The 23,150-nt window shown below is 39.4% G+C and overlaps 1 protein-coding gene across 2 annotated transcripts in view; it reads left to right on the forward strand.

The window, feature by feature from the left end:
- The first annotated feature begins 1,037 nt into the window (after nucleotides 1–1,037).
- Nucleotides 1,038–23,150, forward strand: part of LOC143289057 (F-box-like/WD repeat-containing protein TBL1X) — a 133,788-nt gene continuing 111,675 nt past the window's right edge. Inside the window, exons 1-4 of one of the 2 annotated variants that reach the window (XM_076597873.1) lie at nucleotides 1,038–1,458; nucleotides 7,868–8,025; nucleotides 10,144–10,289; nucleotides 19,123–19,267. In XM_076597873.1, coding sequence (XP_076453988.1) covers nucleotides 7,968–8,025; nucleotides 10,144–10,289; nucleotides 19,123–19,267 — 349 coding nt within the window. In that variant the 5' untranslated portion in view covers nucleotides 1,038–1,458; nucleotides 7,868–7,967. The remainder of the gene's footprint in view (nucleotides 1,459–7,867; nucleotides 8,026–10,143; nucleotides 10,290–19,122; nucleotides 19,268–23,150) is intronic. The other variant, XM_076597874.1, reaches the window with a different exon arrangement.

A 23,150-nucleotide genomic window follows, 5' to 3' on the forward strand; every position in this document is an offset into this window, starting at 1 on the left:
TTCAAGTTATGTATTTATCTATTATTTATTTACTATTTTTAAAATTATTTACTCTTTTTTTTTCAAGGCCTGACTAAGCGCATTGGGTTACGCTGCTGGTCAGGCATCTGCTTGGCAGATGTGGTGTAGCGTATATGGATTCGTCCGAACGCAGTGACGCCTCCTTGAGCTACTGAAACTGAAACTGAACTAAACTGAACTGCCCGCTGTATCTGGTGACATATTTCATAAATGCTTGCTAAACAGATAATCAAATTGAGTATGATGAAACAGGTAAATACCCTGTTATAAAACTGCGTCCACCGATTTCTGTTTTCTACTGCAGACCCTGCAGACGGAAGTCTTTTTCCAGGCGACATGCTGAATGCCAGCCAAACTTTCCTGACGCATCAATAATCGGGGTCAAGACGAGTCCATTTATCGGTGGAAGGAAATAATTATATAATTTGAAGTGGCGTGACATTTGAGATACTCCTGAGCAGAAGAAGAGAAAAACACGAACAACTTTGACAAAGACTCTTAAGCCTTTACAAAGGTGCAGCGCAAGCACTTAAACACATGAAATCTTATTTATTGAGCAATTTTGTTCCGTAGTGATGACCCATTTTTACAAACTGTTGCATGTTTGAGGATTTTCTATCGGATTTAACATTTTGTGGACATTTAAGGGGGGATGCCATTATTTTCCACAAATGTGTTTCCTGTAGCTGATCATCGAAATCTATACACATTAAGCCAAAAATATGTTCAATCATTTCCCATGTCAGCAAGTTTGTTTTCGCCCCTTTAGAAATGGACTTGTCTCTTGACCTTCTTTCATTCTGACGTCACGAGTTGAATCCGGTCGCGCACATCATTGTTATTATTCGTGCGCATAGAGTTGATTGTCAGGTTATCAATAATTCATGTACAATTGACAATTATTATTGAAGGCGTCTGGTGTATTTTCATCATATGATTCATTGAAATATACAATGACTGTTTTAAAAGATGTGGAGTGTAACTGTTGAGGGATCGATAGAATTACTGTGCGACCTATTTGCACAGTGTTGAAACTGTCTGTATATCCTTCCGCCATTGTCCCTGTGAGGTGAAAGGTTTCTCTCAAATCCCAAACCAATTGTCTACAGCACGGTAAATTTCAGAGTCACTGATCTGCGAAGTGCTGCAAGACAGAGCCGTGCTCCATAAATTGTGGAAGAACCAGTTTGTGCTCACTTCGTAAGCAGTGTTGAGTGTGGTTTCATCCGTGGATCATACGTACAGCGTTCAGAGTTCTATCAAAGTACGTTGCTTGTGCAGAAAAGAAGTGGACCTGACATGCACGCCGAAGCGGCAGATTAGACCTCACAACACATCCAAAGGCCATCCCCCTTAATAATAACATGACAGGTCAACTCGTCAGTTCTCATCGTTGTTTGGATATTTTCAAAAGGACTTTATGATTATACTTTGAAGGTAACTGTCGTGTGTGGGTGTGCTTCAAGATTAAGATTTTGCTTAATAATTCAGATGACACTTGACCCGACACGAGAGAGCGGGAATGTGAAGAAATGACCATAGAACCAAACCTTAAACTTTGCGTCTTGTACACAACCTGTTGAAGTATATTATTATCATATCTGTTATTACGTCTTTAGTTTTAATTTCACCGGCTAGAGGACACCCTGTAGAAAAAGAAACAATTATTTGGTTTGTTTTTGTTTTGAATTATAAGAGATCCTGGGCTCCCTCCTTTCAAACATCTGTGATTGAACTTAAACAACTACAAGCAGAAGTCTACTCTAGTTATACCCTCACCTTTGCCTGACACTAATATAGTTTTTGATACAGACTGTGATTTAGAATGTACTAAAACTACTATTTAGCAGATTCTGATTGTGCAAACAAAGGGCTGTTAATGTATTACAATTATTGGAATTTCTCTCTCTCTCTCTCTCTCTCTCTCTCTCTCTCTCTCTCCATCAGCTTGCTGTACAAGATTAATAACCTCTACTTTCTTCCATATAAAACTTGATGCAAAAACTTGATGCGCTGAAGATAAAGTATAGTAAAAATGTTACATGCATCTGTGGTAAGCGGTTCAGCTTGCATCATTGTTTGTTTCACTGTCAGCAGTTACGTACCTTCTTGCCCTAGTATTTCAAAGATAATAATAATTCTGCAGATGATTTTTGTAAAGTTATTTCTGACGATGTTCTTATGGTCGAACTTTCACAGGCATTAGTTCATAGCCCTATTTCTACATTACTTTAATGCACTTCAGAATTGTATTAATGGTTTCTGATTATTATCATTATTATTATTGAATTGTTACTGTTAAATGTAATTGCATGTTAGTTATACATTTTACAGTAGTTTTCTAGTTTACCTTTTTACTGTTTTCCTCTTCTCACCCCCCCCCCCCCCCCCCCCCCCACACACACACACACACACTTTTTTTTTAACGTCTAATATCACTGATAGTGAAAAGACGCTAAACTAAAGAACGAACACAAAAACACACACACACAGAGTCACACATTCATTCAAATTGTGGTATGGAAGAGACTTTAAGAACATCAAAATGAAATGTGATGTTAATTTACACATGATGTAATGAAATGAGATGTTAACTTGCACATGTTGCGACATTCTTTTTGAAAATATCTAAATGACGAAGAGAATCAACACACACACACACACACATACACACGCACGCACGCACGCACACACGTAATACCACTTTAAGTGGAAAGTGTGTGTGTGTGTGTGTGGTCTCCATCATTTAGATACATTTTCAAAAAGGCTGTCAATACCATGTCCACATTTACATCATGATTGACTAAATGATGAAAAATAATAAGCTCGTTATTCTGTATACTTAATTTCATGGTATTTTTAGTCAGTGTCAATAAGTATGTCTTATTGAAAGAAAAAAAATAAAATAACAGGACAAATCACACCACATTGCACAGAGTTACCAACTTACAACAGTATTGTTGAAACAGTTTGAATCACATCAGTTTATCACTGTGAGTCTTATAAATTTTATATCCTATCGATATTCAATACTATGGTCATAAAATTATTTGGTATGGTCAAGTCTTCGGTGAGTTCAGGTTTTTGTTTGCCTAAAAATTTGCTCAAGATCATGCAGTTTATCTTTTGAACAGTCATTTACAGATCATTGTGTTTTTAAGAATATTTAATTTATCTTTTTTTAAAGTCTGTAATTACTGATTGTACTTTTCATGACTATATAAAGCACCATGGTGTTGTGGACAGTGGTCATCCATGTGGGCAGTGGTGATAATAATCCATCCCACTCTGGTCCCCGATTTTGATGACTCTGTCAGTACTGATACGTTTAGACCAGACTCAGTTACTTCGAGTAAATTGTGAACTAAGTGTGATTAAAGGAAAATATATCAGGATCCCTTCTCCCCCTCCCCGACTGTTTACCTTCATTTTGCCTCTCGCACATCCACACCCACGCGTGCGTGCACACATTTGTGTGTGTGTGTGTGTGAGTACTCGTTAACAACAGTCGTTTCTTCGGTCGGTAAGCAGCAGATCTGATATAGTCCGTTTCAAAACTGACGGTCCTAAAATCTCTTCCATACAACACCACACCGTTTCTCTCAAAGCGGCACATCTTATAGTCTTTTTCATTGTCTGAACTGGGTATCAATCGCAGCTTTTGTGAAGGAGGATGGAGCTCACGTTTACTTGGATTGCGGTGGCCTGTGTTGCGAGCCCCCTGTAAGAAAATGTAGCGAAAACTGCGCATGCGCGAGGTTGAGAAAAGTGGTGGAAACGTGATTCGGGAGTGTTACCGTGTATTGTATCCAATGAATGTCAGTACAGCTACAACTTTTGCTCGAGTTTAGCTGTACGTTCAATCAGTCAGTCACACAGAGCTAGAGGAATGGAGGGGGAGAAATGTGGATATTGCCAACAAATGATTGTAGGAATCACACAGGCTTTAATCAAGAGCGTGGGCAATTATTTTTGAGTGACAGAATAATCAGGAAGATGATTGTGATCGTTTAACCTTCAGAAGAAGAAGTGGTTGCATTTTAATATTTTCGAGTAATACTGATACATAAATGTGTGTTTGTGTTCGTAGTATACTTTCTTAAATGTAATAAATGTGTGTTTGTGTTCGTAGTAAACTTTATTAAATGCACTTTTGATGGAAGACTGTCTGATAACCGAATTCTTATGAATAATAATAATAATAATGGATACTTATATCGCACACTATCCAGAAATCTGCTCTAGGTGCTTTACAAAAACGCTTTGTTAACATAAAACATTAGATCTATGTTACACACACACACACACACACACACACACTGCGTACATACATTTTAACAATACTTGTGTATCTAACAGCTACCCTAACACATACGCACACATAGGCAGGCACAAACTTAAATAAACGCACGCGCACACAATACACATTCATATACATGCATGTACTTATGTACACATACATATGTATACGTGTATACATAGTCAAGTACAGCTAACGCAAAGGAAGTGCGACCTGCCACAATTGAACTTACTGCTGAGGGAAAAGGTGAGTTTTGAGACGAGATTTAAAAGATGCGAGGGAATCAGAATGACGGAGGTTATCAGGGAGCTTGTTCCACGTCTTTGACGATTGAAAAGAAAACGATATGTGTCCATAAGTCTTACTTCTGACGTGAGGTATCCAGAGAAGTCGAGTATCAGAGGAAGAACGGAGCTGGCGAGATGGGGTATAGATATGGAGGAGTTCAGAAAGATACTTGGGGCCAGATCAGTAGACTGCAGAAAAGGTCAGAGTGGATAGCTTACCTTTAGGCTAGCAATGCACTCTTGTGTTCGAGTCACCAGTGCATCAAATTCAGCTATGGAAGCCTACTGATAAAGTTGTGTGTCATCAGCAAAGCTCTCATGTGACATCGCATGATGACTGATGACATCCGACACAGGAGCCGCATACAGCACGAAAAGAACATGACCTAGGACGACTCCTGTGGGACACCATATTTTAAGGCAGATACTCTAGAGTATCTACCATTTACACACACTTTCTGTGTACGGTCTGACAGGTAAGACGTGATCCATGCTAGTGCAGTGTCAGGAATACCAAAGGAAGTTTTAAGTCTGTTCATAGATTGGTCGATGGTGTCAAAAGCTGCTGACAAATCTAAGAGAGCGAGAACAGATATCTTATCGTCATCAAATCCCGAAAGCAAATCATTCACTATTCTAAGAAGGGCCGTTTCGCAACTATGACCACGTCTATAAGCTGACTGGTGGGAATTAAGTAAGCTATTTTGTTCCAGATGAGCTAAGACTAGTAAGAGCTGAGACAATATGATCTTTTCTAGCAGCTTTGATAAAAATGACAGATTAGAGACAGGTCGATAGTTTTTCAAACAGTTATGATCCAAAAATGGTTTCTTGATGAGTGGACGTACAACAGCAGATTTGAAGCTTTCAGGGAAACAACCAGACAGTAAGGAAGAATTGATGACATGAGTAATATGTGGCAGTAGAACATCAATACATTCAACCAACAAAGAAGACGGGACAGGGTCAAGCTCACAGGATTTCGGACAAGCGCTCAGACGCACTTTCTTCACAAAATTGGGAAAAAAAAAGTTCCCCCCACACATTCTAATTATGATAACAATGCACTTCTAGGAAGGGCACAAAAAGTTGTAAAGAAGCTATAACTGAGTATAAGTGTTTTACACAGTTGCGTTATTGTTACATTTTTGTTTCTTTTTCCAAGCAAAACCGAACACTTTATCAGACATTTTGAAGCATTGAATAATGCTTGATAATTTAACAACAGTCATTTTCCATTTTTACTTTATTTTAAAAAATACCTTTCTTTTAATGGGATAGGAACTTCTGATTAGTTTGGAGGCTACATTGATGCATCATCTGCCAGCTGCAGTAAATTGTGCCAATCCCATGTAATAGGACATCGATTGGAATGTGCTATGGGACCAGAAATTTTTTTTACAAACAGATCTCAGTCACCATAAACATTACCACATATCCTCATAAACGCCATTCCGTCATTCACAGACTGCCATAAAATGTGCCTTTTGTAGGTCTTTTCATCCAAACTGATTTGGCTCACAACCATACATACTGCTTTAGGTTGTGCATGTGCATTAACAACACTCTCAGTCTCTGGTACCAACCAGCTTATTTCAATAGATCTGCAAAAATTGTTATTTGGTGGTGATAATAACAGTATAGTTAGGACTGATTCAACCTTTGAAGTTTTTTGTTTTGTGTGTGTGTGTCTAATTTGTTAACACAAAAGAAAATAACCCCAAAATAGAAGATTACAGAAAATTGTTTTTCATGTGGAGTGCTTGTTTTGCCTTTCTCCAAAGTTTAAATGGAAAATCTAACTGAACATCTAGTGGTTCGGATGAGATGATAAACCAAGGTCCCGTTTGCAGCACACACTTGGCACACTGAAAAAGAACCCATTGCAATGAGAGGGTTGTCATCTGGCAAAATTCTGTCAAAGAAATCCACTCTGATAGGTACACAAATATAGCATGCATAGGTACACAAAAATAGCATGCACTCAAGGCCTGACAAAGCGGGTAAGTGTGTTGGGTTATGTTGCTGGTCAGGCATCTGCCTAGCAGATGTGGTGTAGGGTATATATGGATTTGTCTGAACACAGTGAGGCCTCGTTAAGAAACTGAAACTATACTATACTGGAAAGTGGTGATGAAGACATGGGAAGTTTGAACCTTTGATCTTTTTGTTTTTATCCTTACAAAGCTGGTTCTGTTCTTTCAAAAGCAAAGAAATCACAATTCAGTCATTTTACAAAGCCATGCATCAATCTTGTGATATCTATGTTGTCACTTTTATTAAAACATTTTCATTATTTCTAAGCACACTTACACATACATAGTGTAATAGTTTGCCAGTATACACATTTTGAAGGATGCCAACCACATAGATATTTTTTTCAAGTTTCATAGAAATTAAGCGTTTTATTCCTTTTTTTTAATCTGCTTGTTTTGGGGTGGGGTGGAGGGGGGTCTTTTTCCTGATTCTTTTCAGTTAACACAACAGAACATAACACAGATAATGTAAATTCATGTATCTATGATTCTATCCATACAGCCCATTAAAGAATATATAATATACTTTAATTCATTTCTAGCTTTGAAAACAAAGTGAAGCAACCTGAGATAACACATTACATGCCTAGAAATAGAATTAAATGATGTACCATGAGTCATGAGGAATGTATGACTGAGAGTAAAGTTGGAAAAAATTGACCAATTTTTAAATGAATCTAACCATTTTTGGATTTGGTGAAACTTGTTGTAGTTGTATTGTATTAGTATTACTATTTTGTCACAACAGACGTTTCTGTGTGAAATTCGAGCTGCTCTCCCCAGGGAGAGTGTGTCACTACACTGAGAGGCCACCCATTTTTCGTTTTTTCTACCTGCAGTGTCATTAAACTCGTTTGCTTTCCTATCAAACTCAAAGTAGATTTTTCTACAGAATTTTGCCAGGGACACCCATTTTGTTGCCATGGGTTCTTTTACGTGTGCTAAGTGCATGCTGCACACATAGCCTCAGTTTATCATCTCATCTGAATGACTAGCGTCCAGACCACCACTCAAGGTCTAGTGGAGGGGGAGAAAATACTGGCGACTGGGATTCGAACCAGTGCACTCAGATTCTCTCGCTTCATAGGCGGACGTATTACCACTAGGCCAACACTCCACATTCTCCTTTTTCAAGGGTACATACTACATTTGATGTCTTGATAAACAACATTATTGATATAGAAATAATAGAGTCATCTGTTATCATGCTTTGTTGTATGCAGGTGCAGCTTGTGCAGCATTCCCAGGACCAGTCAACACATTGATCAGATTGGCTGTGTCAGACTGATTGCTTCTTTATAGAATTGCATCCAACAGAACGAGATGAGTTTCACAAGTGATGAAGTCAACTTTCTGGTGTACAGGTACCTGCAAGAATCAGGTAATATTTGATTTGCGATTTATTATGACTCAAATTCATGTTGCTTTGACGGTCAGTGGTCCACTCAGTTCTGAGATTAAAACATACTTTGTTGCTTTCAACAGGCCTCATTACACAATACATGAACTTAAACAAAGACATACATATATGAGTATATACTATATAATACACTGCTCATTTCAATGACACTCAATAATGTATTATGTCACAAGCAGTGATATGGTACTGAGAAGATTCATTATCTTTAGAAAATTATTTTTTATGGTTATTTCGATTCCTGGACTATTATCCCATATAACTGGTCCATAGACGCTTGTTTTTTGGAATATATAACCACTTCACCAACTGACAAATTCAAGACAAATTTTGGTTATTTTATTAGAATTCTGTTACTTGTCCTTCTCTGAGTGCTCATGTGAGTCTGACCTTTTTGAGAGTATACTATTCCTGAAGAGGAGTAAGTCCCTGCCCAGCTGGGAATGCTTCTCTTCATTTGGCATCCAGGAGCTATTACTAGTATTAGTAGCAAGTCAGGTGAGCCCTTCACAATGCAAACCATTTTTGGGGTCATATACTTTACCATGTCAAACTGACGCATTTGAGTTTGATAATGATATGGTAGGTATACCGGTATATATTTAACCAAACTGGAAGTATAATATGAACTCTTCATTTTGGTGTCGTATAGTGATATACTCTACCATGTCAAACTCAAGTGCATCAGTTTGACATGGTAAGTATATTTAGCCAAACTGGGAGTATAATACAAACTCTACTGTTTAGTCCATTACAAACGTACTTTTCCATTTTTCACATGTTGCTCTTTTTCCTCTGTTTTGCTAACTTTGTCAGTTTGTGTCATTTATTTGAATGATTTTTTAAGGTGTCCTATAGAATTTATACCAGGACATAATTTTTATTTATAATGCTTCTCCCCATAGCTTTCTGATTTAAACAATTACAAACTGTGTGTGTGTCAGTGTGTTTTTATTGGTGTATAATCCATGCATGCATGGGTGTATGGGTATACATGTCTTTCTTTTGATCATTAATCATCATAATCAGTTAATGTCTTTTCACTTAAATGTTTAAACAAACAACCCCCCCCCCCCCAGAATGTTGTTTGTGTGTGTGTGTGCGCGAGCACGCGTGTGTGTGTTCACTGTATGCTACTTCAGATCTGGACAGAATTAATAATTCATGATTTATGAACAGTCTGTGCCCAATTGTGAAAATGGGAGAGTCGGATCAATGCGTAGATTATGTGGTGTCACCGTGTATACAGTACTTAGCATCAGCACATAGTCAGCACACACATTGACATGTGTACACACACACACACACACACACACACACACACACACACACACACACAGAATAAATGAATAAAATTTCTAACAGACAAAAAGAATATTTGAACATTCCATCACACGTATGAAAGCAGAAATGCATTTGGACAAAAGAGTAATCAAGTTGCTTCCCTTGCAAGCTGCGCTTTGCTCCTTTACTATCTCACCATTGCTTTTCTCTTTTCTTTTGACAAACAGCACACATGGCAGATAAACATGATTATAAGTTTCCTTAGGACATAAGATAGGTGGAAACCTTCAGTGTCGTTACACACAAGAATCAATGAATTAAATTACTTGAAGTTGAAAATGTATTTGGTATATTGTGTTTGAATCCATTTCAGCTAGAGGAGAGATTTTGAGTGACAAGTTTCTCACTCAGCAGTAGGATTCTTGTCAACAGTGAGAAAGCCCAGACAGTTGTTTACGGATTGACAAAAACTGCAGTATTAGTTGATTAGGGTAAAATTTTACCTCCATATTGATTTAACACAAGTGTGTAGTTCAACATTAATTTTGCTCTTACGAGTGTCTCAAAAGAAACAAAGAAAACGAAAAAGTATTAGAGTGAGAGAGAGAAGAAGAAGAAACAGCTTTGATAATTTGAATTTAATGAAACATGATTATTATGCATATTATTATTGTTATGATAAAGAGAGAGAGTTGATAGAGAGAGATTATTGCTGTTTCACTCATGTTGTGCATGCACTGGCACATTGTTGCTCACTTTTTGAGTCTCATGGGGGAATTTTTTGTCAAATGACTACAGGTTTTGTGCACTCAGCCTATGTGTTTGGAATTGAGAGTCACATCAGTCAGTCCAACATCAATGGAGCTTTGGTTCCCCCTGCTGCCCTGCTTTCCATTATACAGAAAGGACTACAGTACACAGAAGCAGAAATCAGCATTGCTGAGGTCAGTGGTGTTATGTCTTTATATTTGTTCTGACATGTACTTTTGGCTTGATTAGTTTAGTTGGATTTGCCCACTTCTGTAAATCTCATTTTCCCCACATCCCACCACCCCATTCTTGTCTTCTGTCTCTTTGTTTTCAGCTCACCCAACATAACCCTAACATAACCAAATGCCCTCAGTCCACTTGACTGTGATGCCTTTGCACCAGTGGACTGGAACCCAAGTGAAAGCAAAAGTGAAGGAATAGGGAAATCACAGCTACACACTCGCATGACTGAGACATCGTTCCACTCCAGTTTGAATGTTAGGGGAAACCAGTTGGTGGATCATTATGATGTCCTTTCTGTTCATTTATTCTTGTTCACTATTTACACTTTATGGTTAGCAAGTGAGATGAAATGGGTTGTCTTTTGGAGAGTTTGCAGAGGCCCATGCAGCTTGCCTTGTTGCCCTGGAAGTGGATGTCGGGCAGATCTCCTCAAGACAATTGAAGTTCCTGCAGCACAAAATAGTTGGTGTATGTGAATGTATGACTTATTGTGCCCTGTCCACAAGTGAAAGACAGTGACCTGCTCTGGTCTGGACTGTTAGTGGTAGCTGTTTTATGGCTAGGATGGTTAAGTTCAAGTGAGTTTTGATAATAGTCTTCACTTCTGCATATGGCACTGAATTTTCTTCATCATCATCTTCCTTGCCCTTTTGTCTGCTTCCTTGTTTTCATATATCCCACAGTTTGCAGTACAACTCGGAGGAACTTTTTGTTAATCTTCCCAGTTGCGACAGCTTATTCAAAGCATCTGACTCGAGACCTGATTCTGTATCTGTCAGAACGGTGACCTGGGTGTCCACATTTGCTGTGTTGTTGACATCTGCAGTGTAGATGAGGCCATCTACTGGGGTTCTGTAGTTGTGCAGTGGAGGTTAGTAGATTTTGCCTCTGCTTGCCTTTATCCAATTGGATGCTGGATATAAACCATGCCTTCTCCTTTCTGGATAGTGACTGTGGCTGACCAAAAAGTGTAAACCTTTTTCCTTGGTTTGTTTTTCAAAGCTAGTTTTATCTTTTCAGTCTTAAAGGGTTGGAATCTTTCTGGTGTTTTTAGATGATCTTCAGTTGAGATAAACTTCTTGAACTTATTTGTAGATTTGTATTATCTTCTGTTTTGTTCTTATGTAGAACTTTGTGGTATCTGAATAATTTTGTCCATCATTTTTCTGGTATGGACCTCAGTGTTCCAGTGATGATGAACAGAGCCTGATTTGGGGCTTTATCAGAGTTTCAAGGAGTGAATTGGCCACTGTCATCAATGAAATAGTTACTAGTGGTTGTAAAAAGGATACAGATTGTGGACTTTTTCATGTTCCATGATATTGGTCTTGTTCCAGCTGCCAAGAATGGGAGAACCACATATGTACTAACACCAATGTAAGCATACCATAGTCTCTAATTCATGCAATAGTGTAGATGTTTCTTTGGCTGTGATGAGAAATCCTGATCAGTTTCTACAAATGAGTTGTCATGAGTGTTCATAAACCAATTTCTTCCACTGACAAGTTGTGATGTGGATTGTATGAATGTATGTGTGTTGGTGTGGATTGTATGAATGTGTTTGTGTGTGTGCATGCACACACATATACATCACATGCATTTATAATGTGTTTGTGTGAACTTTGCAGGCAAATTCTTTTAACACTAACTGGCTGTGATTGCATATGTAGTACACACACACACACACACACACACACACACACACGCACACACACACACACAATAATAATAATAATAATAATAAAAATAAAAAAGAAGTTAAAGTAGACAAGTGCAGGGTAGGTTCACACTATCTGTTCACACTCAAACAAGACCACATGGAGTGGCTTTTAGTTTTACAAGGTGTTTACTGAAGAACAGCACACAACAGCACTAACTCAAACTTCTAATCAAAACAAATTTCCTGCTAAGCACTAAGCAGCACACTGTCATCCAACCAGTGTCTACTGAGCAGTTCACTCTACTTAGCAGCACAAAACCCTTGATAAGATAAGAATAACTTTATTATCTCCAACTAGAGAAATTTGGTCAGGTGCATTATCACAACATAGACAAGTAAACAACATGGAGACTATAACTATAAAAAAACCACAAAAAAACCACAATCAAACAAACACAAAAAAAAAAGAAAGAAAAAGACAGCCAGTATTAGGAATATAATGAAGACACAATGTAGATGTATCACATACAACTTATCATGCACAGACTTTCACACGTACTCGCATGAAAGCGTGCGTGCGCGCGCGCGCACACACACACATTTCGTCTAATATCACTTACAGTGAAAAGACATTAAACTAAAGAACGAACGAACGAACACACACACACACACGCACACACACAGAGTTCTCAAGAAGTTAAAATGTGGATTGAACGTGGAATAAAAGTCTTCAGATAAATCAGAGCTCCAGATTTCAACTTGAAAAGTTCTGTAGTGTCCTGATGGCAGCAGCTCATAGTACTTTGCTAAAATATAGGTGTCATCAGTTGCTGTCTGCCTGCTTTTCAGAACCACTCGCTTCTCATACAGCTCTTGCATAATAGCTTGTTTCACTCCCATAGTTTTACTGCACACACTCATGGCATCGTTCAAAACACGATTACTCCTCACTCCCGAACTTCCATATCAGCACAAAAATGAAACTGAGTGTGAGCACAGACTCAATACAACATCAATAGTAACTTTGAAGAATATTTGAATTTATACCAATATTTCTAAATTTCTGCAAACAACATATTCTAGATTGGCATTTCTTATCAATGGAATCAACATTCCTGTCAAAAGTCAGCATATCGTCTAACATAGTCCCTAAAAATTCATTGACCCTCTCCACTGTTTGACCATCTATAACCAGGTTAGCGACAGGCAAGGCGTCTTCATTACATTCAGATCCAGATAGTTCTCCTCACACCAAGAAGAGAACTTTTTAATTTCATTAAAGTAAAGAGCATCAGAGTTGGACAGATTTTTAATTGCTGAATCATCAGAATATTTTATGACAGGATTCTCCTCCGTGCCTTGGCAGTCATTTGTGTAAATAGGACAGGTGACAGCACTGTACCTTGGTGTGCACCAGTAGAAGTAGACTTTAGGGAAAATAAACTGTCTTTCAATCCGATCATCTACAATTTTCAAATAAAATACTTAGCTGGCCAGGCACAGATGAATGCCATCCTTGTCGCCATTTGTTGTGTTGTCGCTTGGACAAATGAGATAAACAGATCTATGGTGTGTAATGAAGAATATATTTTATAACTGAAAATTGTACAAAAACTAGACTGTCATCTGGTGTGGCCATAGACATATATATTATAGATGTAAATATATATATATATATATATATGTATCTCAGTGGCTGTGACCCTGACCGTTGTTGTTCCTCTGGCACCCTCTGTATATTCCCCGAGCATCAAGGAAGATAATAAAAGACCACAGCCATGAAGAACTTGACCTTATAAAGGGCAAAATGCCAGTAGGTCGTTAAACTCGCCCATACGAGAGGAAGATAATTCTAATGACAATAACTTTAGACACAACATAAGGGATGCCATTATTTCACACATGGATACAAATAATCTGCAAGGTAAGTGCCAACATGGCTTTGGAACTAAAAAGTCTTGCATCACACAGGAGGTGACGGAGGAAATTAATTTGTTACTTGACAAAAGGGGTCCAGTAGATATAATTTACTTAGATTTTTGTAAAGCTTTCAACAGTGTACCACACGAAAGACACACAAATGTTTGGAATCAGCTGCCACCTCATTTAAAACAAGCACCATATACTAACTTATTCAAGAATCAACTGAACAGTTCTATAAAAACTTTTTTTTTTAGAGAGAGAGAGAGAGAGTTTGACAAATAAATAAACAGTAAATGAAGCGTCAAACCTTGACATCTACCAAAATATGAAGCAAGGAAGAGACTGAAAATCATATAAGGTGATGTAAAGTTTTGAGTCTTAGACTCTTTGTCTAAGACTGTGCAGAAGCTTCAAAGTTTGCTTTGTCCCTATCTACTACTACTACCGTATTGTTCTGAAGACTTCAGAAGAACAGATTGCCGGAAGAAATCACACTACGCCATGATTTGAAGGCGGGAGGGGCAAAGGAGGGGACTTCTGCACTGTTCGTTTACTATTTTACACTGCTAGGTCATTGGAGAATGCACTGGTGTAGACATAAAAACTTGAGTAATTGATTTTATGTCTGCTGGTACGGTTGTGTGCTAGTCACAACAGGACAAGAAATCAAATTAACCAAAAATAAATAGTGTCTGAATAAGGCCAGAAAAAAAGAAAAAAAAGATTTGGAAAAAAAATCAAGAAAAAAAACAACAACAGCAACAAAACAACAACAAAAAAAAACAACTTTTTTCCATCAACTTTACTTTCAACTTCTTAAATAAGTTAAAATTTCCGCTTCAGCGACAGACCTTGGCGACGTGCAGGCGCCATGTCATGGCCTCTGCCTGACACCCTCCTTCCCCTTTACCCCTCCCCATGAACCTATAAATAGATCCACCTATACACGTCAGTGACCCCACCTTCGTCCCTCTAGTATGTCCACCGTCAACAGTCGTTAAATCGACAATCACAGGCACTCGCTTCAGAACATCAGAATACGATTTTATTGCTCACGAATTTGAGGTGACCTTTACCATAACAAAAAAAAACACACAAAAAAAACAACCCTTTTTATCAACCAACATGTATGTGAAGCTGTGTAAGAAAATGAGACAAGCTGAAGGTTATGCAGCAAGTCAAACACATGTATAACTTGTGATTTCTATTTAGGGCAACGCATAGAAAGCTGTACAGTTCATACACTCTTCCATCTCCCAAGAATAGCCAGCGATCGAATGAAGCAATATAAATCGCAGCGAACACAAAAGTAACCACTCCGGCTTGAACTCTTCATCCACGGGGCCGAACACATGATTCCAGCTTCGTTACATCCGACGTACTTTTAGCCATGCAAAGGATTTTTGCCGGATCAACCATTTGGCTTAGTTATATCCGGCATTCGTTACATCCGACTTAGTAAAAAGCGGCTTCGACTGTACAACACACACGTGCGCGCGTGCACACACACACGCGCGCGCGCGCACACACATACACACCAATACCAACGCCTGAATGCATTCACGCAAGGTGTGTGTGTGTTGAAGGAGAACTAGTGTCATGAGCTCTGTCGAATCAGTGTTTTATGTTGCAGTCATTATTGAACACCTGGAGCATTTTGTTATTTTCCCTCATGTCCTTTCTTTTTATCATATTTTATTTTATATTTTATTTGTTTGTTTTTGGTGGGGTGGGGTTCAAAGTTGAACAGGGAATGATAGATTCAGTTTGGGGAAAAAAAAACATGCATAAATCTCTGGAAAGTCGTGCAACTTGTTCTTGGACTGTGAATCCAGGCCTCTGTAAGTTCCCGATACATTATGTTTGAGATTTCTTGCTCGGCTTTCTGTTTGAACGGAAAACACAGATCCTTGACACCGGCAGCGCGCGTTGGGTCATGACGTGAAAAATAGTCACCTGACCGTCTCTGTTGGCAAACCTGGTTCCTGGTTGTCTCCTCGTTCCACGAAACAGACCATCGCGGCGCACTCTTTGTCTGCAATATGTACTGCTGACTTGCCAGACCTTGAAGCGGACTATTTTAGCCCGTCCCCCCCTCACCCCCCCTCCCCGTTGCTGACTCAGCCTGGAAAGGAAGGTTTAGTTGGTTTGCATGAAACAATTGGGACAGTGCTGGGTATTCAGTAATTCGTAGTGTGTATTCCTTACGGCTGCTCGCGGCGTGGCGGTGCGACACATTTATTTTGTGACCCACGAATATTGGAAAAGACGTTAGCTGGTGAAGTTACCATCACCTTTCCCACACCCGTCTTTCCCAGCCTTCTTTCGCGAAGTCATTAGAACATAGACACTAGATACTAGTGTCTTTGATTAGAACGAGACGAAAAGATGTTTAGACTGTTGTCACCCCTAAACACTACACAGTTTATCCCGTTTCCATCGTCGGCTAACATCAGGGCAAGTCCATTGATAAGATTTGATATATAAAACTCACTTTTTTATTTCTATTAAATTTTTACTGTGTACAATACTGAAAACACGTTTGGGACATGATGGTGAAAAATCAAAAGTAATGTAAAAACGCAGAACACATTTTTGTAGAGTTGAGATATACCTCAAATAAAGAGTGAAACAGATATATATATATATATATATATATATATATATATATATATATATATATATATTAAAAAAGAAAGAAAAAGGGCAAACTGACTGGCTTGCATGTCTTGTGTTACGTAGTTTCCACTATATAGGCAATAGGCACTGTGTTTAAAAGAAAATAACACAGCTTCATGCAAAGGTTGTTGCCATCAATACAGACGCTTAAGGTGATGTGTCCAATAATTAATGTGAGAAGAAAAATATATTCATGCTAGACTGTAACTCATACAAGATTGTGGCTTAACAATTTTTCACAGACATGGACATCTAGCGATTTTAGTTCAGGTATTAAAAGCTGTCTTTCCGTGATAGTGATTAGCATTTGGGTATAGTCTTATTTATTAAGTATCTGAGAAATGTGTGTTACGTGGAGTCCAAGTATAAAATAATCTTGTATTCCATCAAGCAGCCTTGGAATAAATCACTGTTTTGACTTGGATGCTGTTTATTCATGATTTTATTAGATTTCAACGAGACTTCACTAACAGTTGTTTTCAAACACTGTCAATTATGTATTTGTAATACTTCAATTTGGTCGAGTAATGACAGATTTGCTGTTGCATTGTGGATAAGATTATTTGTTTCCAAACAGAACATCCATGATTCTATCCCACTGGCATGCCTGTTTTTTGTTGTTGTTGTTGTTGTTTTGTTTTTGTTTTCCCCAAAGCTTATTGATATTTTTAATGGGGGGGAGGGGGGAGGTTAATGTCTTTTTTTTTCCCCTCTTGATTCCTTTAACAGATAGAGCATGTGTCGCAAGTGTGTCTTGAAGGCTTTGCCTCTCTTGTTTATCGTTAACTGACCACTGCTGACCACTACTGACGTCTAATAACTTTTCAGATTATAGATTATATATTTTTGGACATTTATGCAGTATGTACTAAGACTTTGTGACATGATTTGATTGTTGACCGACCGCTTTTGACATCTGCTGATCATTGCTGACCACTGCCGACCACAACTGACCATGATCCAAAAATGCAATAAAAGTCTTTTTAATTGGTATAACTATTTACAAAGTACCACATAACAAAAGTGTGCACCTTACATTATGTTCAGTTAACATCTGTCCTGATTGTGGGAACTCTCTATCCAATATTAGTACTTTTTGACTGGTTGTTACCACCACTGGCTACAACTGACCACTGCTGACCACAAGCATCCAAAACTATCCAAAAGTGTATGGATGATGAAACAAATGTAGATCTTGGGGAATATGTAAGACCTCAAGTCCACACCTACAAGAGGAAAGAGGAATATATAAGAGCATAATCCACATCTACAAGAGGAAAGGCAACTGCCAGTCTTGCAACAACCACTGAGGCATCTTCCTCATGTCCATTGCTGAAAAGATCTGGCCCATGTCCTGCTTAACCTCCTTCTCCAGTCCAGATATGGCCCTGTGTGGTCAGCTGGACAATAAGTATCAAGAACAAGAACCGCCTTCTCCAACATCTTGAGAAAGGTCTCCTCCCAGAAAGCCAGTGTGGCTTCTGTGCTGAACGTGGAACTATGGATATGATTTTTGCTGTGCGCCAACTCCAGGAAAAATGCCAAGAGCAACACAGCGACCTCTTCATGACCTTTGTTGACCAAACCACGGTTTACAGTAGGGTCAGCAGAGAAGGCTTGTGGAAGATCATGGAGAAGTTTGGCTGCCCCAGCAAGTTCATCACAACCGTCCGGCAGTTCCACAGTGGCATGATGGTGAAAGTTCTGGATGACGGAGATGAATAAGAGGCCTTCTCAGTGACAAATGGCGTCAAATAGGGCTGTGTTCTCACCCCAACTCTGTTCAGTACAGTATTCTCTGCCATGCTGACAGATGCCTTTTGTGACTGCGAAGAAGAAGGAATCCACATCAGGTACAGGACTTCTCACAAGCCTGTGACAACTTCGGTCTCACCATCAGCTGCCCCTATGTCATCTCCTCTTCCAACGCTGTTTGTGTTCAGTTCTCAGCTTGCCTACTACTTTTTTCTCCAAACTTTGTTTCTATTGTGATCTTTTCAGCATTTTGGTTACCATCAAAGGCATCATACCATTACACACACGCACACAGTTTCTCAAGAAGGTGCCACTGTATTCTGACAAAATGCTACATCACATCTGCTAGGCAGATGCCTGACACTCACAGCAGCATAATCCAACACGCTTCTCAGGCCTGAGTGCATGCATATATATATGTGTGTGTGTGTGTGTGTTTTCCTATAGTATAACCTAGTATGAGAGTAGAATTTTGCCAGAGAAGAACACTTTTTTTGCTGTGGTTTTTTTTTTTCTGTGCACCAGGTGCGTGCTGCACACGGGATCTCATCCCAATCCCCGACGTTCAGTTTGATTTTCCTGTCAAACTTGGAAGAAAGGGTGAGAACGGGATTCAAACCCAGACCCTCAAGAACACTGTATTCGCAGATGAGTGTCATAACCATTCTGCTACCCTGCCACTCATGAATGTATACATAAATGTTGGTATTTACCAAGAGCACTGAAAGAAGATTTCAAAGACTGCAAATTTCTTGTGTAACTTTCAGGATGGCACAGAGAGAGGTCTGGAATCATTGTCACTGATAGACGCGGTGATGCCAGAGGTGGTGGAGAATCGCAAACAGTCCGCCAAATCCCAAGTGAAAGCAGAGAGTACCAACACTAATGGTGAAGACGTTGGTCATGCTGTCTGTGAGTATGGGCCATTTCTGTATCTTATTGTGGTTTGCTGATCGAAACTGGAGTTCTTGTGCAATAAAGATTTTGATATGATTTTTTTTTAAGTGAATACTAACATAACAGTAAATTTCTGTGTATGGAAACAAAGATCAGTGGAAAACACCAGGGGCCATATGACCCCCCTCCCTCCTCCCCCCCCCCCCCACACACACCCTTCTTTTATTTCTTTTTCATTGATGGCTTGATGTAAAAAAGCAATTGTTACTTATTCAATTTCCCATCATGAAGTAATGTTGACTCGACTTGACTCACACCTGTGTCTTACATCAGGCACACACTTGTACTCACTCACACACTTACACACATGTGTGTGCACTTACACACACACACACACACACACACACACACACACACACACACACACACACACACACACACACACTGCATTGAATACACTCAATGGACCATACAGCCTTGTGTGTAAATCTCTGCGTATCATTTGTAGCCTTGGTAAGCTATAAGAAAAAAATGCATGGTAGGGTCACCTGCTGCAAGTGACAAACATTTGGACCAGCTACCAGTACCTGTTGTTTCTAAAACTGAAACATGAAAAAAATTACTAAAGGAAGACATAAAGCTGTTGCCTGTGCTGATAATCTGTAGCTGTTGCAGGCACCTGATTAAGATAAGTTTCAGATCTCAAGGACAAATCCATCGCAACACTGTATCTAGTTGGCAGATGCCTGACAGCAGCATAACCCAGTGTACTAGTCAGGCATTGATTGCACATTTGTGTAACTATCTGTTCAGAGTGAATTTCTTCTACAGAATTTGCCAAAGAACACCACATTTATTGCCATGGGCCCTTTTTCATAAAATCGAGTGCATGCTGCATATGAGACCTCAGTTTATCGTCTCATCCAAACTCCAATCAAACTTGGGAAAAAGGATGAGAGCGGGAATCAAACCCAGACCCTTAACCAGTCTTAATGTATCGTCTCATCCGAACGACCAGACTCTCAGTTTAATTTTCCAATCAAACTTGGGAGAAAGGGCTGGAGTGGGAATCAAACCCAGACCCTTAACCAGTCTTATCCATTCTGCCAGCAGTAATTGTAAGTATCAGCTCCAGATAAATTTCAGTGGCTGCAAACACCTCACCCATATCTTCCCTGCACCCTCCCACCTCTCTGCCCTCCACCCCGCATGTAGGACAGTTTGGTGACTTATAGTGATGCTCGTTTCAAGCTTTGTGTGACTGATAGTGATGCTTGTTTGTTGTTGTTGTTCTTCTTCTTCCACATGATGACCAACATCAGTATGCTGATGAAACTGTTGTTATTGTGAAAAGTTGCTGTTGGGTGCATTTTAAATGGGGGTGAGGGATGTGCTTTTAGTTCAGAGTTAGTAAAGAGGGCTTGTGGGGCACAGTCTACTGGTGTGTTGGCATCTCCAACTGGGCCAGTCCGACTACCATAACGATCCCAGGGAATACTCCTGGCTGGCACAGCCCTAGCCTTCTATGGTACTAAGAAGAAAAAATGGGTGGGACTCGCTGGGAGGGTGAGGAGGGTGGGGGGGGGGGGGCAGGGGGATGGGGGGGGGGGGCAACTTCAGAAACAGAATGGTTTGGGGGAAGGGAGGTTTGAAATTTACTTTGTTGAGTCACAGGCAGGAGCCCAGACTGGACTTGAATCAGTCTGGCTGTGACAGCCTCCTAGGGCAGTGTGTTCCATTCCGGGATGGTGGAGGGGGGGGGGGGGGGGGGGAGAAAAACATGTCTGTACTGTGTCCTGCAGGCAGGAATGTCACAAATGCAGGTGTTGGTTTTTTTCTATAGCTCAGCCTGCTATCTGATGGTCTTGGTAGGCAGACAGAGTTTATGGAGATGAGTCTGTGGTGGAATTTATAAAACATTCACAGGCAAGCTTTTTCCATCTGACTTGTAGGGAGTGCCATCTAAGGATGGAGTTGACAAGGGTGTCTGTCAATGTCAGTTGGTGACCCATCTTGCTGCTGGGTGCTGGACCCTTTCAAAGGCCAAGATGTTACTGATAGGGGTCCCAAACAGAGGATGCATACTCAGTGATGGGTCAAACAAAGGTTTTGTATGCAGTTTCCTCTGTCTTCTCTTGTTTCCTGTCTTGAGGTTGCGCTGGAGAAAGCCGTGGGTATTTTTTTGGATTTGTTGGTTGTAGAGTTGATGTGGGATCTCCAGCGTAGGTCATCTTGGATGTTCAGACCAAGATATTTTGTGGTTGATGTTTTCCAGTGGATTGCCATGGAGTTGGTAATCTGGTACAATTTTTTGACTCACTTGTGTAAACAAGTGAGTCTATGTTTTAACCCAGTGTTCGGTTGTCTGTGTGTGTGTGTGTGTCTGTGTGTCCGTGGTAAACTTTAACATTGACATTTTCTCTGCAACTACTTTGTCAGTTGACACCAAATTTAGCATAAAAATAGGAAAAATTCAGTTCTTTCCAGTCATCTTGTTTAAAACAATATTGCGCCTCTGGGATGGGCACAAAAAAAATAAAGAATGAAGCCTAATTATATGCAAACTGCATTTACTGTTATATTTATATTTTTTGTATTCTCTAAACTTGGCACTTTGATCTGATATTCTGACCCAACAGCTAGAGCAGTCATTATTATCAGTTTTTGTTCAAACAGGAACTTCTTTTGCTAAGCATGGAAGTTTTATTTATTTTGCAAACATTTTGGTGCAGATAATAAAGGGAAATTACTCTGTAATGCTAGGGGGAGTTAATTTGCTTTAAACTGATCTTTCTCATCTTAAACATTACATTTTGAAACAAGAGAGGCAAGGCTTTCAAGACTCACTTATGATGCACTTTTTAAAAAACATCCAAGCTTTTTATGTATTGAGTATAATTTCAAAATGTAATGTTTAAGATGAGAAAGATCAGTTTAAAGCAAACTAAGTCCCCCAGCAGAGTAATTTCCCTTGTTTTACTGCCTGCAGCAAAATGTTTGCAATAAACAAAACTTTCATGCTTAGCAAAAGAAGTTCCTGTTTGAACAAAAAATGAAAATAATGACAGATCTTTTGTTGAGTCGAATATCAGATCAAAGTGCCAAGTTTAGAGAATATAAAAAATATAAATATAACAGTAAATGCATTATACTCAATACATAAAAAGCTTGGATTTTTTAAAAAAGTGTATCACAAGTGTGTCTTGAAGGCTTTGCCTCTCATGTTTCCTTTTCGGCTGACACTCAAGGTGGAGCACTTTTGTGGGTGGAATTGCATGGCCCACGGTTTCTCCAGATGGTAAGGGAGACAAGGCCTTCTTGGAGTAGGTGCTGGTTGGCTTCCTTCTTGATTATGGTACTTTGCTGCACATGGGTGTCGTCTGCCAATAATGTGGCCTTGGATTTGATGGAATTTGGGAGGTCTTTGGTGTAAAGGCTTGAGCTAAGTACTGATCTGTGTTGACTGGGATGCCAGTTGACTCCCTCCACCACAACTGCTTGTTGCCTGTTCTCGAGTAAGTTGTTGATCCAGGTGTAATTTATGAAAAAGCAGGGCATGGCTGACCTTGTCAGAGGTCTTGGAGAAGTCAAGGACTATTGTGTCCACTTGGTTCCCTCTTTCCAGCGCAATTGTAATTTTGTTAATGTAGTAGGAGAACAACTGTGTCTCACAAGATCGTCCCCTTCGGAAACTGCTGTTCTGAGCAGAGGAAACTGTTGCTCGCAAGGTACTTCATGATGTGACAGGTGATTATGTGCCCATTCATTTTGCAGGTTACACAGGTAAGGCTTCCTTGTAACATTCTCCCATCTTGAAGACAGGTGTGATATAAGCCTGCTTCCAGTCATATGGCAGTATTTCAGTGTTTTAGGGACTGCAGAAGAACAAAGTGAAGGC

This window comes from Babylonia areolata, chromosome 13, assembly GCF_041734735.1.
Source record: "Babylonia areolata isolate BAREFJ2019XMU chromosome 13, ASM4173473v1, whole genome shotgun sequence".
Classification (NCBI taxonomy): Eukaryota; Metazoa; Mollusca; class Gastropoda; order Neogastropoda; family Buccinidae; genus Babylonia; species Babylonia areolata.